The 14217-nt window shown below is 40.4% G+C and overlaps 1 protein-coding gene across 2 annotated transcripts in view; it reads left to right on the plus strand.

Annotated features, from left to right (window-relative positions):
* LOC149257413 (Ubiquitin-conjugating enzyme family protein) overlaps positions 1 to 14217 on the plus strand; it is a 310163-nt gene that overhangs the window by 45948 nt on the left and 249998 nt on the right. For both annotated transcript variants that reach the window (XM_089414286.1, XM_089414281.1), the window contains exons 2-3: positions 2656 to 2721; positions 2961 to 3028. In XM_089414286.1, the coding sequence (XP_089270412.1) occupies positions 2656 to 2721; positions 2961 to 3028 (134 nt within the window). The remainder of the gene's footprint in view (positions 1 to 2655; positions 2722 to 2960; positions 3029 to 14217) is intronic.

Raw genomic sequence — 14217 nt, forward strand, 5'->3', positions numbered from 1 at the left:
ATACTAGATGACTTTCTTTTTCCCATAAGTACTACTTATGCTTCTAATGAGGTTACCAAGAGCTACATCTTTCTATGGGTGGCTGCCATAGACTTCAATTTCAGCTATCCTTCATGCTTGCTTAAGATGATGTCATGATCTCTTGCCTTCAATCGTATGCTTTTATGATGCTATGATGCATCCTGTCATGCCTCAAATGATTCCTATGATAGCTATATTTTACAACAGAAGAACTTGAGACAAAAACTTGAAAAGAACTAGGTGAGGAAGGCTATCTCAATCATATTTGAGATCTTTTACTTCCTCTTTCTTGGATTTCTTCTTTTCAACTTCCTCCACTTCTTCAGCGATATGGGCTTCTTCCCTTCCTTTTTGGTTGTTGTCCTTCTTAAGTTTAGGACAAGCTCTGTTGTAGTGCCCATATTCTTGACATCCATAGCATTGAACCTTTGCCATATTCTTCTTTCTTTTACGAGGACCAAATTTCCCAAACTTCCTCTTTTTTTCATAGCAGTATATGCTTGAGTTTGTTCATTTGATCCTACATCAAATTTTGCCTTCAACCTGGTTTCTTCAATTTTGCATAGTGACCATAGATCATTAAATGGAGTAGCTTCCTTCTTCCCATAGATACTTGATGTGAAGTTGTTGTTGGAATTTCTAAGTCTGACAAGTTAGAAACCCTTCATGCACTTTACTGATTTATTCCTACCTACTTCTTCTGTTAATTAACAAGTTATTTACTATGTAAATACTGGAAATAAATACAAGTACATGCTCAACACATTACAGATCATCAATTGAAGGAATTAGAAACAAGCACACAAGTGACATCGTTATTTTTGGACTAATGTCCCCGGAAAAACCCAATGCGGGAAAACCGGTGCAGCTATCTGAGGGTTTGATTTATTAAGTAGTTTTAGAATACAATATGGGTGCCAAATCCGGCTCACCCAACAAAGAAAAATCTCGGCAGTAGTACCTCTCTACTCGGAAGCAGATATTCTGGCTGAAACCCCAGATAAACACTCCGGTAGCTCCACAGCTCCAATCTGCCCCACGAAACCCTAGCGTCAGCCTCTCTCTGGCCTAGCGTTAGCCCAACGTCACTCTGGCTTGGCCTGTGTTAGCCTTTGGAGGCACTGCGTCAGTCCTCTAGCCCTTTGCGTTACCCACGGTAGCCCTCTGAGGCACTGCGCAGCTCCTGGCTGCTTCTGTGTGAGCCCTCGCTGGCTTTGCGTGAACCCTTGGCTGCTTTTGTGTCCCTCTCTCCGGCTACTGCGCTGATCCTCTCGATGCTATCTCTGCCACTTTGCTTCTGTATTCACTGCCCCTCAACTGCAACTCTGATCACTCTCTCAACTTTCTCAGCAAACCCAGGCCCAGAAAGTCGAAATCTTGATCTCTTGGTGTGTTCTGCAAGTGACCCTCAAGCCTCCTCTTATACTTTTCTCGTTGACAAATCAACGGCCGAGATTAAGTCCCTAATCGACGGCTAAGATTAGATCTGGCTTGATCCATGACTTTTGGACCATTCTAACACTGTTTTATATTAATTCACATTAATATTTTAATTTCCCTAAGTTTAGACTTAGGGACTCCATTAAAAATATTAATTATTTTAATATCTCCCAAACTTTTTAGAATCTGCCCAAACCCTTTCTGGGTATTGGATATCTCATGCGCCTTAGCCTCTCCACCAATTTTCGTGGCTAGGGCACATCCGATGCTACCCCAAAGCAATAGTTGCCCCATTCTTCCAGTAGTGCATTGAGCACTATGCTAGACATCTCTTTGTCAGACATTATCTCTCCTAATTCTTGTAGTTGATCTCTTATTTCAGATATCCTCATAAAGTATGAGGCTATTCCTTCTTCTTTTGATATCTTCATCTTGTAGAGTTCTTGTCTTAACAAGATTACTTCTCCTATAGTGCTTACAGAGAACAATTCTACAAGTTTGTCATATATTTCTTTTGATGTTTCTAGTTTTGATACATAGGGAATGAGGGGATCCTTGATGGATTCTATGAGAATCCTTTGAGCCCTTACTTCCCCTTTCATATACCTTGCAAGTGCTTGAGCATCTTCCTTTGGAGGTTTGTGATTGAGCCCTTAACATTTTCCATGACCTCATTTTCTATGAGCTTCAGATTTGTTCTTTTCCTCCATGCAAGAAAGTTTGAAGCCCCAACCAGTTTGTTGCTTTCCTTGCAAAAAGACTTTTTGAGAGATTCAAATGTAGACATATATATACTTACTTGTGAAGATGCTCCTTCAATCTGCTGCCTTCTTGAATTTGATGATGATATAGATAATAGAAAACTTCTTGATAAAGATGGTTTTCTTCAAAAGTGGTCCTTGACTCCAAAGAGAGGGAGATCACCTTGAGACTTTTGATGATGCCAACGACTCCTTTCTTCTTCCTTCCCTTGGATGAGTATGCTTCAAGATGCTTTGATTTTATGATTTCTTCAATTCAAGTAGAATGAGGGTCTTTTGAGGTGTCCTTCCTTGTGATGATGATTTGAGTGAGGATCCCAAGAATGCTTTAACTTTGGACTTCTTTGATGATATATTTGGTGATATATTTGCAGATTGTGTGAGGGACTATTTGAAGAAACTACTGATGGTTGATTGTGGCATTTGTCTGCAGACTACGGTCAAGATCAAGAAATGGAAATTGAAGCTCTGCAAGCAATATTGATGGATGACATAAGAGGTTTTTCTAATCATTAAAACTATATGTCACAGCCTTTGTTGCTACTTTATGTTTCTAAGGTTTTTGTGCTTTTTGGCCACTGTATGGAGGTTCTGGTGAACTGAAGCAGAGAAATATGGTCTAGATTCTAGAGTTCTTAACACTTTAATGTGGAACTTGCTTTCTTGCTGTTTATGCTTCTCAGTGTTATTGAGAAGGGTTTTACCATATCTAGATTGTTCTTTTGTTTACTTTGACAGAGGTTGACGGCAATGAGAGTGGTCTTGATGCCCAAGGTCGGTGTTTTCAAATTACATTGTCTCCCAAGGTACATCATAGTCTCTGGGGAATTAATGGATACTTCTAGATAGTAATAGTTAATATAGACCGTGAACATGCTTTTGCATTGTATTGCCTTTGATGATCTGAAGTTGCAGTCAATACTTTAGAGTTGGAGAAACTTCTAACGGAAACAATCTTTGTTAAATGCTTTAGGACTAATCTACATTTCCCATCAATGGGTCAAACAGATAACGAATAAAATATTTTCATGTATGGGATTTTGTTATGATCAGCCAGTCAAGGATATTGTGTACATTTGAACTGTTTAAAAGATCAGAAAATTAGTTGGCTGTAACTGACCTGTGATGTGCATGATGGTAGTGGAATTCAGCAACTCCATACTATTCAGTCAGTATCATTAAGTCTCATGTTTCCTTTCAGATTTGTGTGGTAACCTTCCCATATTTGATCTGAAACAGTTCTACGTTCTGGCTTCCTTGCCTTTTTGGAAGGAAGAACCCAACGACATTAGATTATAGCATTACTTCCTTATGGACATTGATAGCAATAAAAAATCAATTATTGTATATCACCTATAACAGTTCTAACTTTAGTTTCTTGATTGAAATAGATGGATTGTCTGTCCAACAAGTGTTTTCTACAACTGGATATCAATCAGATGTGAAAAGGTTGTCACACTTCTTTCGAGATCACCAGTTGGATTTAAAAATTCGTATGTGATAATGAGGTTAAAAGTGTGGTTTATAATTCAGCCTAAAATTGCAGATGAATTGTGTGAGTGCTGATCTGTGGAAAAAATAAGGATTATACATAGCCAATTCATTTATTGGAATCCGATGTGTAGTAAAATCTGTTAATAGAGAAATTTATTGAGGAAACTCCTTTTAGCAGAGCCTAATTTTGTCCCACTTCCTGCATATTGTTGTCAGAAAACTGAACATTGTGTTAAATTCCCATGAAACTCTGCAACTACTTAGATGAATAACTGAAAAAACGGAAAAACTAGTTTACTTTCATCTAGATACAGAGTTTCTTAGCAACTTATAAGCAATGGAATAAAAAAACATGCACAAATTGACACACTTTTTTTTCTCAGGAAACCCAACAGGGAAAACTTGCTTGCTTGATGTGGCTATTTTGTTGTTTGTTCTTGAGCACTTGGATCTATTACAAAGCAATCTGTCTCTCTTGAGAAAGCATTTTGCTTCTCACACAAATCTCAGCTGATACAATTGATCTTGGCTGGCCTAGATCTTGCTTGATCTTGGCCCTCTAGCACACAATTGTTCCTTTGCTGCCTCCTTGACTTGCTCTGCAAAACCTGCTCACTTCTGCTTGATCTCTGCGCACTAGAGGCTCCTTAATCCTTGCGCACTAGGTCCCTATTTCCTAGCGCACATCAGCCCCTATTCTCTAGCACAGATCAACTCCTATTTTATAGGGAAAATCCCTATATCCTTGCGCACTTCCTGCCTCCTAAATCTTAGGACCCAACTCGTCTTCTCTGCGCACAACCAACTCCTAAATCCTAGGTCACTTGTGCCTTCTATTTGTTAGGACACAATTCCCACGCTTTCCACAATCAAGGCTCTCTCACAAACTTGTGAGCTCTGTCTTGTCACAAACCATTGTGCACAAAACAATGAATTTCCTTCTGCCTTCATCCTCCTCATTATAGGCCCAATTCAAACATACAAGGAGACCCGGTTCAAATTTAGAACTCAAGTTCTTGATTGATGAATTAACTGAGAGTGATACTATTTCTCTCTCCAATCAACATTAGTGTTCTTAACTTGTCCTTCCTTCAATCAAGACTGAAGGCTAACCTGCTCTTACTGAACTGCTAACTGCCACCTCGTTTTGTAGTCAAATTGATGAAGGCTCCTATATTATTGCAACTTCAACTCTACACATGTTAACTTGATGATTATTCCAGTAAACTGGAAATAACTCATCCTAACTGAAGTCTAACTCATGAGGACAATTCAAAGTCTTCATTGGCTAAGGCACAAGCCAAAAGACCTTGCTTGCTATATTTTCAACACTCAGTGAGGGAGGTACTTCTAGAAGAACCTCTTTCCCCTGGATTTGTCTTCAACACCACAACGTTATCCGCTACTGCCGCTGCTCCCTCTGAACTATAAGACTTTCCTTGTCATCCTGCTGGTTGGCCCACTTGCCAACTAGCCGAGACTCAAATTGTGATATTGGCTGAGGCGCCTTCTTGAAAGCTCTAACTTGCTTTGGCTCCAAGGACTCCCTCAGAGTTTTACTCTTCTCCACCTTCATGTCTCTACTCAATGCACTTCTTGCGTTGCTACTCAAGGCTGTCCCTGTCCCAACTTGTAGCAGGTATAGATTCTTCTTTCTTACACCCATCTGCTTCTTACATCCAAAAGCTAAGTGTTGGAGGTAAGCCTTACCTCTGCTTAAGATAACATCATAACCCTTGTCCTCAAGAGTAGCTATTGAAACAAGGTTCTGGTTTAGGCCTAAAACACATAGGATATCTATAAGATGGAGAGAGCTACCTGACTCCCTCCCGAAACTGACAGTACAAACTCCCCTGGTTGCTTACTTGCCATCATCTCCTAGGTCAATTTGAAACTGCATGTCCTTCTCCTTCAGGTAGTTGAAATACTCCTTTTTCCTAGTCATGTAGAAGGATTCCATTGAATCAATATACCATGCACTGCTATCTCTTGATCTTGCAATGCTAGCTATCAATGAGAAATCTCTCTCGAACTGAGCATAAAACACATCTACCTTAGCTGCTACAACTACATGATCCTTACTGGACTCCTTCCGATTAGGACACTTAGTGGCATAGTGTCCGAACTCATGGCAATGGAAGCACTTGATCTTGATCAGATCCTTCTTCTTCGTCTCGCCCTTCTAACTGGACTTGGCCTCTCCTGGGCCCTTCTTTCCCATGGCTTTGCTACTTTTGCTTGCCAAGGCAAAGTTCTCCTCGTCCTCTGCTGAAGCTTCTCTACTAGCTCTCATCCCTCTCCTAATTTTCTTCTTGAACACAATCACTCCATAACCTTTCTGAACTGGGAATATTCTCTCTGCCACTTACTGCATCCTAGAAACTATACCAAGACTTATGAAGTCCTAGAAACGCAAGACTCACAAGGTCAACATCTGCTACAGTGACACCCACTCCACCTAGCTCATCTCGAACTTGAGTGAACTTCGAAAGATATGTGATGATGAGCTCTCCATTGCTTAGCTAGATACTGCTTAGCTTCTCCTCGAGAGCAAGCTTCGTGGCATCATTGGGACCTTGATATAGATCTAAGATGGCTTTAAACATCTCACATGTTGTCTTCTTCTCATGGAGATGAGGGATAATATGATCTTTTATCCCCTCAAGAATGATTCTCCTCGCCTTGGTGTCATTCTCTTTATGTTGTATCAACTGTTGGTCATCTTGAGGTGGAGCTATTGCCTGGTTCACACACTCGAGCACTCCACTATCTTCCAACACACTGAGATCTGCTCCTTCCATGAGAAAAAAATTGAGGCTTCCTCTAAATTGTGATCTGACCTTAGTCCTTGGAACGCCATACTACTATCCAAAGAATTGTTGTGCTCTTCAAACTCTAGCACAAGCCTTCTGCTTGATCTGCGCTGTCCACTAACTGGTCAATCTGGTGCTTGTCTTTATACTAATCTCTACTCTTATACCATGTTAAATTTCCATCAAACTTTGCAACTACTTAGATGAATGATTGAAAACTGAAAACTAGTTTACTTTCATCAAGACACAAAGTTTCTTAATAACTTATAAGCAGTGAAATAAAGCACAAAGACATGCACAAATTGGCACACTTATTTTTCTTAGGAATCCCAACAGGGAAAACCTCCTTGCTTGATGTGGCTATTTTATGGATTGTTCTTGAGCACTTGGATCTATTATAAAGCAATCCATCTCTCTTGAGAAAGTGTTCTGCTGCTCGCACAAATCTCAACTGATACAATTGATTTTGTCTAGCATAGATCCTTCTTGATCTTGGCCCCTAGCACACAATTGTTCCTGTGTTGCCTCCTTGACTTTCTCTGCAAAACCTGCTCACTTCTGCTTGATCTCTACGCACTAGAGGCTTCTTAATCCTTGCGCACTAGACCCCTTTTTCCTACTGCACGTTAACCCCTATTCTCTGGCGCAAATCAACTCCTATTTTATAGGGAAATTCCCTATATCCTTGCGCACTTACTGCCTCCTAAATCTTAGGACCCAACTCCTCTTCTCTGCGCACAACCAACTCCTAAATCCTAGCGCACTTGTGCCTTCTATTTCTTAGGACACAATCCCTGCACTCTCCACAATCAAGGTTCTCTCATAGACTCGTGAGCTCTGCCTTGTCACAAATCTTTGTGCACAAAACAATGAATTTCCTTGTGCCTTCATCCTCTTCTTTATAGCCCTAATTCAAACATGCAATAAGACCTAGTTCAAATTTAGAACTTGAGTTCTTGATTGATGGGTTAACTGAGAGATGCTTTTTCTCTCTTCAATCAACAGTGGAGTTCTTAACTTGTAACTCACTGTAACTGTACTGCTAACTGCCACCTTGTTTTGTATTCAAACTGGTGAAGACTCCTATATGATTGAAGCTTCAACTCTATGCATGTTAACTTGATGATTATTCGAGTAAACTAGAAATAACTCATCCTAATTGAAGTCTAACTCACGAGGACAATTCGAGGTCTTAATTGGTTAAGGCACAAGCCAAAAGTTCTTGCTCGCTATATTTTCAACACGTTGAAATGAAATTTGTATGAATGCCCACTAGAGACCAAAATAAGTCAAAGGTAGTAGTGACTATGACCAACAACAATAGCCAAGCAAAATAGAAGTGGTGCACAAAGAGCAACAAGTGTTGCAATTATGTTTAATCTTCACTCTATGCCACATGTTGACACTCCATTTGATGCATTGGTGATTTTATTGAGCCTACATAAGGGTAATTAACCCGCTTGATTGTATTTTTAATATCTGACTAGGTTGACCTAGTCACTCTTTTGAGGTTCATGCCCTAAGCATTAAAGATGTATAATTAAAGCACAACACTCATTTGTAATTCATTCACTCTAGTGATTGTTGGATAAAGGCCCAAGGACAATCTTTCTCTAGCATGCTTCTCTTTTTTATGTACTTAGGTATTACAACAATCTCTCGTGTTCATCATTTAAGTGCTACTTTATTTCTTCCATATTTTTTGCTTGGATGGATTAGGATTTATTAGAGATTTCCCTGTAGATCCACTATCTTTTTTAGTTTCCAAGGAAAATTTGTGGAAAACTGTCCAAGTACTTTCCCATGATCCATGGATGGTAAATGGGGCAAACTATTTGTGAAAATTCCTTAAAATTTAACAACTGGAAATAATTCTTCAAACTGATAAATTAATTATGCAATTTATTTTATTTAGGTCAAAATAATGAATTATTCACACTGCAGTTTCTTCACTAAATAAAAAATACTGCTGAAGCAAAAATAGGAACTGAGAAATGCTAGTACACACATAAAAATAACACAATTATTTTTGGGCAAATGTCCCTGGAAAAATCCAATGCAGGAAAGCCGACGCAGCAATTGAGGGTTTTATTATTATGCAACAATGAATTATGAGTACTATAAATTTGGGTGCCCAACTAACTATCCAATCTGAGAGAAATATTGGCAAAATCACCTGAGGGAATTTACCCTCGTCTCTAAGCAATCTCGACTCAAATTGACAATTAAAAAGCAAGCCGTCCAAACCCTCTATGTAGGCCCTGTGTCACCTCTGCGCAACCTGCCACACGCTCAACTCGGAACTGATGCTAATCAAGCTGTCTTGCCTATCGCTGACTGGGGAAGTGTCTCTCCTGCATATTAAATCCTCTCGACCTCTGGAAACTGAAACGTCCTCCTCTCTAGCAAAATCAAACTGCTCACTGAAGCAACTGGCAGGCCGTACGCTACATCCAGGAGAAATAATGCGACCTTTTCTCTTGCCTCTCCGAAGCTCGAAAATCTTTGTCCAGATCACTGTCTCTGCCCCTCTCTAGCTCTGCGTCCTCTCTCTGGCTTGAACTCTGTTGCTGGCTAGCTCGAACTGCCCAATGAACTCACATTATTGGCTCTCACTTACTGTGATGTGTGTCTCCATCTACTCATCAACTTCAATTTATAATTTCTAGTTGGGGCTATAACGACCAAGATTAAAACTTAATCGATGGCTGAGATCATCTCCAAGTCGATTCGTGTGAGTTTGTAGAGAATTCTCACCTTTCTCAATTAATTGCTATTAATTAACCAGTTTTCCTAAGTTAGACTTACGAAAAATTTAAATGATGATCAATTAATTTAATTGAGCTATCTTTATGAGGAATTTTCAGAAACAATTTCTGGTCTTTGGAGAACTCATGTGTTCTAGCCTCTACACAAAGTTTTGAGACTTGAACACTGTCCGATGCTACAAAAGCTAACACTCCCTCTTAGCGAGGAAGATGTTCTCTCTAGCGCCGCACTCCTGCTACAACACCCTATCTCTGCATCATCCTCGATACACGCTGCTGATGTCTGACAACTATAGCTGCTTGCCACTGTCCATTAACCACTGTGCTAACTCTGATTCATCTACCACTGATTGTAGCTGAACCAAGCTGCATCTATGTTGCTACTGACATTACACTCTACAATCTGTACTGCTGCCTGTTGAAATTTGATGACTAAAAAGTTTCTTGCAATCCCAACCCTGTATTAATTTCACCTTATCACTCCCATTCAGTTAAATGCCCTTTCCCCTAAACATACATTCAACATATAGAATTCTGGAAATGAAATTTTCAGATTAAAACACATGGGACTGTCAACACACGCTGAAAATAAATATGGACATAAATAGACCAGCGACACACATAAAAATACACATAGATTTTTGGTCAACTTAGACCCAGGCAAAACCCCTTAAATCTTCTCCAGGGAAAACCTGTTAGAGAGCTCTTCAAATTTATTTATCTTTCAAGTTCAGGAAAAATACATTTGCAGACAAAACAAAGCAACAAAATACAACTTATCTCTTTAGCCCAAACTCCTTGAAAATCGTGCCCACTTTGCCTCGACTTCTGTGCCCACTTGAAGTTGAAAATATGTATTGTACGCATACAAACGTACAGATGGTACTGTACGGATTCCGTACGGATTATATAGATCTCCATACTGCTGTACGGACTGTATGGATTTTTTTTCAAAAACTTCTCTCGAATGACATGCAGCTCACAACATTCAATGTTGTTCGTACTGTACCTTCCATTGTCTTCTATGCCTCGATTTTCGTGCCCAACTTTTCCTAGAAATTGCTCCTTCAGCTTGTTGCAACATTTCTCCTTCAGAACTTTTCTCCAGCTCTTAGTCTCCTTTCTCCAATCTGCGCATGAAGAATGAATGCAGTGTTTCTTTTCTTTTCCCCCTTTTGTTTCCTTAAATGACTTTTGGGCAACCCTAAGATCTAATGGCTCAGATTAATTTAGATCAAGGGATGCGAATAAATGTGCATTTAATTTTCACTTTCTATTTTTTAACTCACCCATTAAATAAAGTACCCACATTGTACTTTATGTCTAAAGTCACTTTTCACTTTATAATTTAACATTGACTTTACCACTTATAAAGTCACTTTCACTTTATAAAGTCACACATAGGAAAATAATTATTTTGGACACTTTTCACTAGGTAGAGACTAACCCATGAGAAACCACTTGTCCAAAGTACATTAAAAATCAACGGTGCCAACTCTGCATTTGCACTGCAACCCAACTAATACTCCCTCTCAACTATTGCTGTTGCTATTGCAACTACTGCAACTGAGAATCATCCAAAATACTCTGTCCCTGCTACTGAAATGTGTTCTCCACGATATTCATATGTTCTCTAAAATATATGAACTTAGCTCTCCCTAGTGCTTTCGCGAGCATATCTGCAACCTGCGCTTTTGTGGGAACATACTATAGCTGTACTGCTCCACGCTGCACAACATCTCTGATGAAATGACATTGAATATCTGTGTTTTGCCGTGTCATGAAACACTGGATTATCAGAGAGCTTGATGCAACTCTAATTATCACAGTAGACACTGGTCGCCTCCATCCTCTGCCTGAACAAGCTCACCAACAGCTTCTGAAGCCATATAGCTTCGCACGTAGCTGTGTTAGCTGCCATATACTTTGCTTTTGTAGAGCTCAGTGCTACTGAATTTTGCTTCCTGCTGCACCAAGAAACCATCCCTATTCCCACGCTGAAGCAGTACCCAAAGGTACTTTTCTTGTCCACTAAACTACCTGCCCAATTTGCATCTGTGAATCCACATAGTCTGACGTCATCCCCTCGGGTATATTTCAACCCATACTCTATTGTGCTGTGCAAATACCTCAAAATGTGTCTTGTTGCTGTCCAATGCACTCTCTTCGGCTCCACCATAAATTGACTGAGAGTGTTGACCGCGAAGCAGATATCTGGCCTAGTGTTGACCAAATACATGAGAGAACTGATGAGCTGTTTATACAACGTGGGGTCAACATCCTTATCATTTGATGCGTTTATCTTCTTCTAGTTGGTGATAATGGGAGTAGACATGGGTCTACAATCATGCATTCTAAATCTCTTCAAAATATCTGTAGCATATCTCCCTTGACCAAGGAATATATCCTTGTCCTTTTGCCACACTTCCAATCCTAGGAAATAGTGCGTCAATGCCAAGTCCTTCAAGTCAAACTATGCTGCCAGGTTCCTCTTGCAGTCTTCTATGAGCCTTGATGACCCTGTCAAGAAGAGGTCATCCACATATGAAACTAGGATGAGTGGCTCATCCTCTACCATCAAGTAGTAAAGGTTGGGATCTGCGTCACTCTGATGAATCCCATTTGTTGCAAGTAGCTATTGATTCGACAATAACATGCCTTGGGAACTCGCTTGAGCTCGTATAGAGCTTTCTTCAACCTGCACACATGTGTGCTCTTCTCATGAGTCTCGAAGCCCTCTGGCTGTTCTATGTACACCTCTTCCTTTATCACCCCGTTCAAGAACACTGTCTTGATGTCCATTTGGTGAATCTGCCACCTCATTTGTGCAACTAGGGATATAACTGATTGGATAGAAGTGTATCTGGCAACTGGGGCGAAGGTCTCCTCGTAATTTGTCCCTTCTTTTTGTGCATAACCCTTTACCACGAACCTAGCCTTGTACTTCTCAATGCTACCATTTGCAGCGTACTTGATCTTGTAGATCCATCAGGAACCTACAACTGACTTGTCCTCAGGTCTTGGCACCACCTCCCAAACATAGTTTGTCATGATAGAATTGTACTCCTCTACCGTGGCATCTATCCAAACCTGACGTTGTGCGGCCTCCTAATAGCTGGAAGGTTCTGCAATCTGTGCCTCCAATGCTTGGTACCTGTCAAGTTGTCTGCGCTCCCTTTTGCTCGTCTTAGAAGCTCCAGTGAACTCCTTTGTATCTCTCAATGTCTAACGAGCTTCCATGCTGGTTCGTCCACTAGTTGTGGGAGGTTCAACCAGCTTCTCATCCTGCCTCTGCTGCTTCGTCTGCTATGAACTCACCGAATCCCCTACACTTGAGGATATGCTAGTATTGGTAATTGTACTGGATCCCTGTGACTGTCCTACTAGTGGTCCCACTGGCTACACCTGTTGCTGGACCAATGGAGCTTCTGCTGACTCATTCTGACCACATGCTGGCATCTTGTGAGACTTCTTGAAGGCTCTGTCCTTCATGAAGTTTACATCCCATCTCACTACGATGTTCCTGCTGCTAGGAACATAGATCTTGTATGCCTTTGAGGTTTCGCTATACCCAACAAGGAACCCCTTGTCTGCAGTCTGATCCAACTTGGTGCGTTTCTCATCTGGCACATGGCAGTAAGCTACGCTGTCGAAGACCTTGAAATGACTTACCTTGGGATTCTTTCTTGAGAAGACCTCTTCTGGCGTTATCTTCTCCAATTCCTTATGAGGAACTTGTTCTATATATACACCATTGTGTTACATGCCTCTGCCCATAGAAATTTGGTCAAATCCTGCTCATATAACATCGCTTTTGCTACCCCAACTATAGATCTGTTCTTCCACTCCGTTACCCCATTTTGCTGTGGAGCCCACTCTTTTCCGATGCCTTCCTTCACACAAAAGTCTGTGAAGTCTTTATCTGTGTACTCTCCACCATTATCTGAGCGAAGCACCTTGGTCTTCTTCCCTGTTGCATTCTCCACCAGAAGCTTGAACTCCTTGAAGCGATCGAAGACCTCATCCTTGGTCTTTAAGAAGTTGATCCAGGTTTTCTTGGAATGGTCATCAATAAAGGTGACGAAATACTTGGCCCCACTGAGAGCTCTAGTGGACATAGGACCACAAATGTTTGAATGTATCAACCTCAACACGCCATTTGCTCTGTTGTCACTTCTTGGGAATGTTTCCCTAGCATATTTCCCAAGCATACACCCTTTGCACACATCATCGTGTTCTGTGCCAAGTTTTGGAACGCCCATCACTGTCTCCTTGAGCATTCTAAGTGCTCCATGTTGTAAATGTCCCATTCTCCTATGCCATAGCTCATTCAGGTCTTTCCCCTTGTTACTTTCACTGTGTTATCTCAAAATCAGATCCTGATAGGCTGCTGGTCAGGTTGACTCTAAGTAACTATTTCAACCTACTTTAGGCTGAGGCTTAGCCTCCTCAACCTGAGAGGGCTCTCTCTTGATGGATTAATGATTTTGATTAAAGATAAGATGGCTAACTCTTATAGAACAACTGTGAAAAATATGAATGGTGGAAACACATTAAACAAAACTATCCATTGGGCTTATGGAGTCAACAACACCTCAATATAACAATGAACTCAACTCTACATGGAAGTCAGGGCATTCAACATTTAAACATTCAGAACATAAACTCATATGGGACCACACAGTTTATAAATGTATACAGGAAGTCAGAGCACATTCAGTGAATTCTGAGTGATTATACATCCATACCACTGTAAGAATTAAGGAAAGGACAACATCACATATTCTGAACATAAAAAATCCTTCATGAATCCTGAGAAGTAAAGTCAAGCATGTATTACTAAAAATGAGTCTTACATAGGCCAAATACAAGCTTTTCCATAAAATTTTCCAACCTCTAATACATTATTTCTTCTCCCAT

The sequence above is a fragment of the Pinus tabuliformis genome, chromosome 6, assembly GCF_031772625.1.
Source record: "Pinus tabuliformis cultivar Carrire ecotype Pingquan chromosome 6, CPIR1, whole genome shotgun sequence".
NCBI lineage: Eukaryota > Viridiplantae > Streptophyta > Pinopsida > Pinales > Pinaceae > Pinus > Pinus tabuliformis.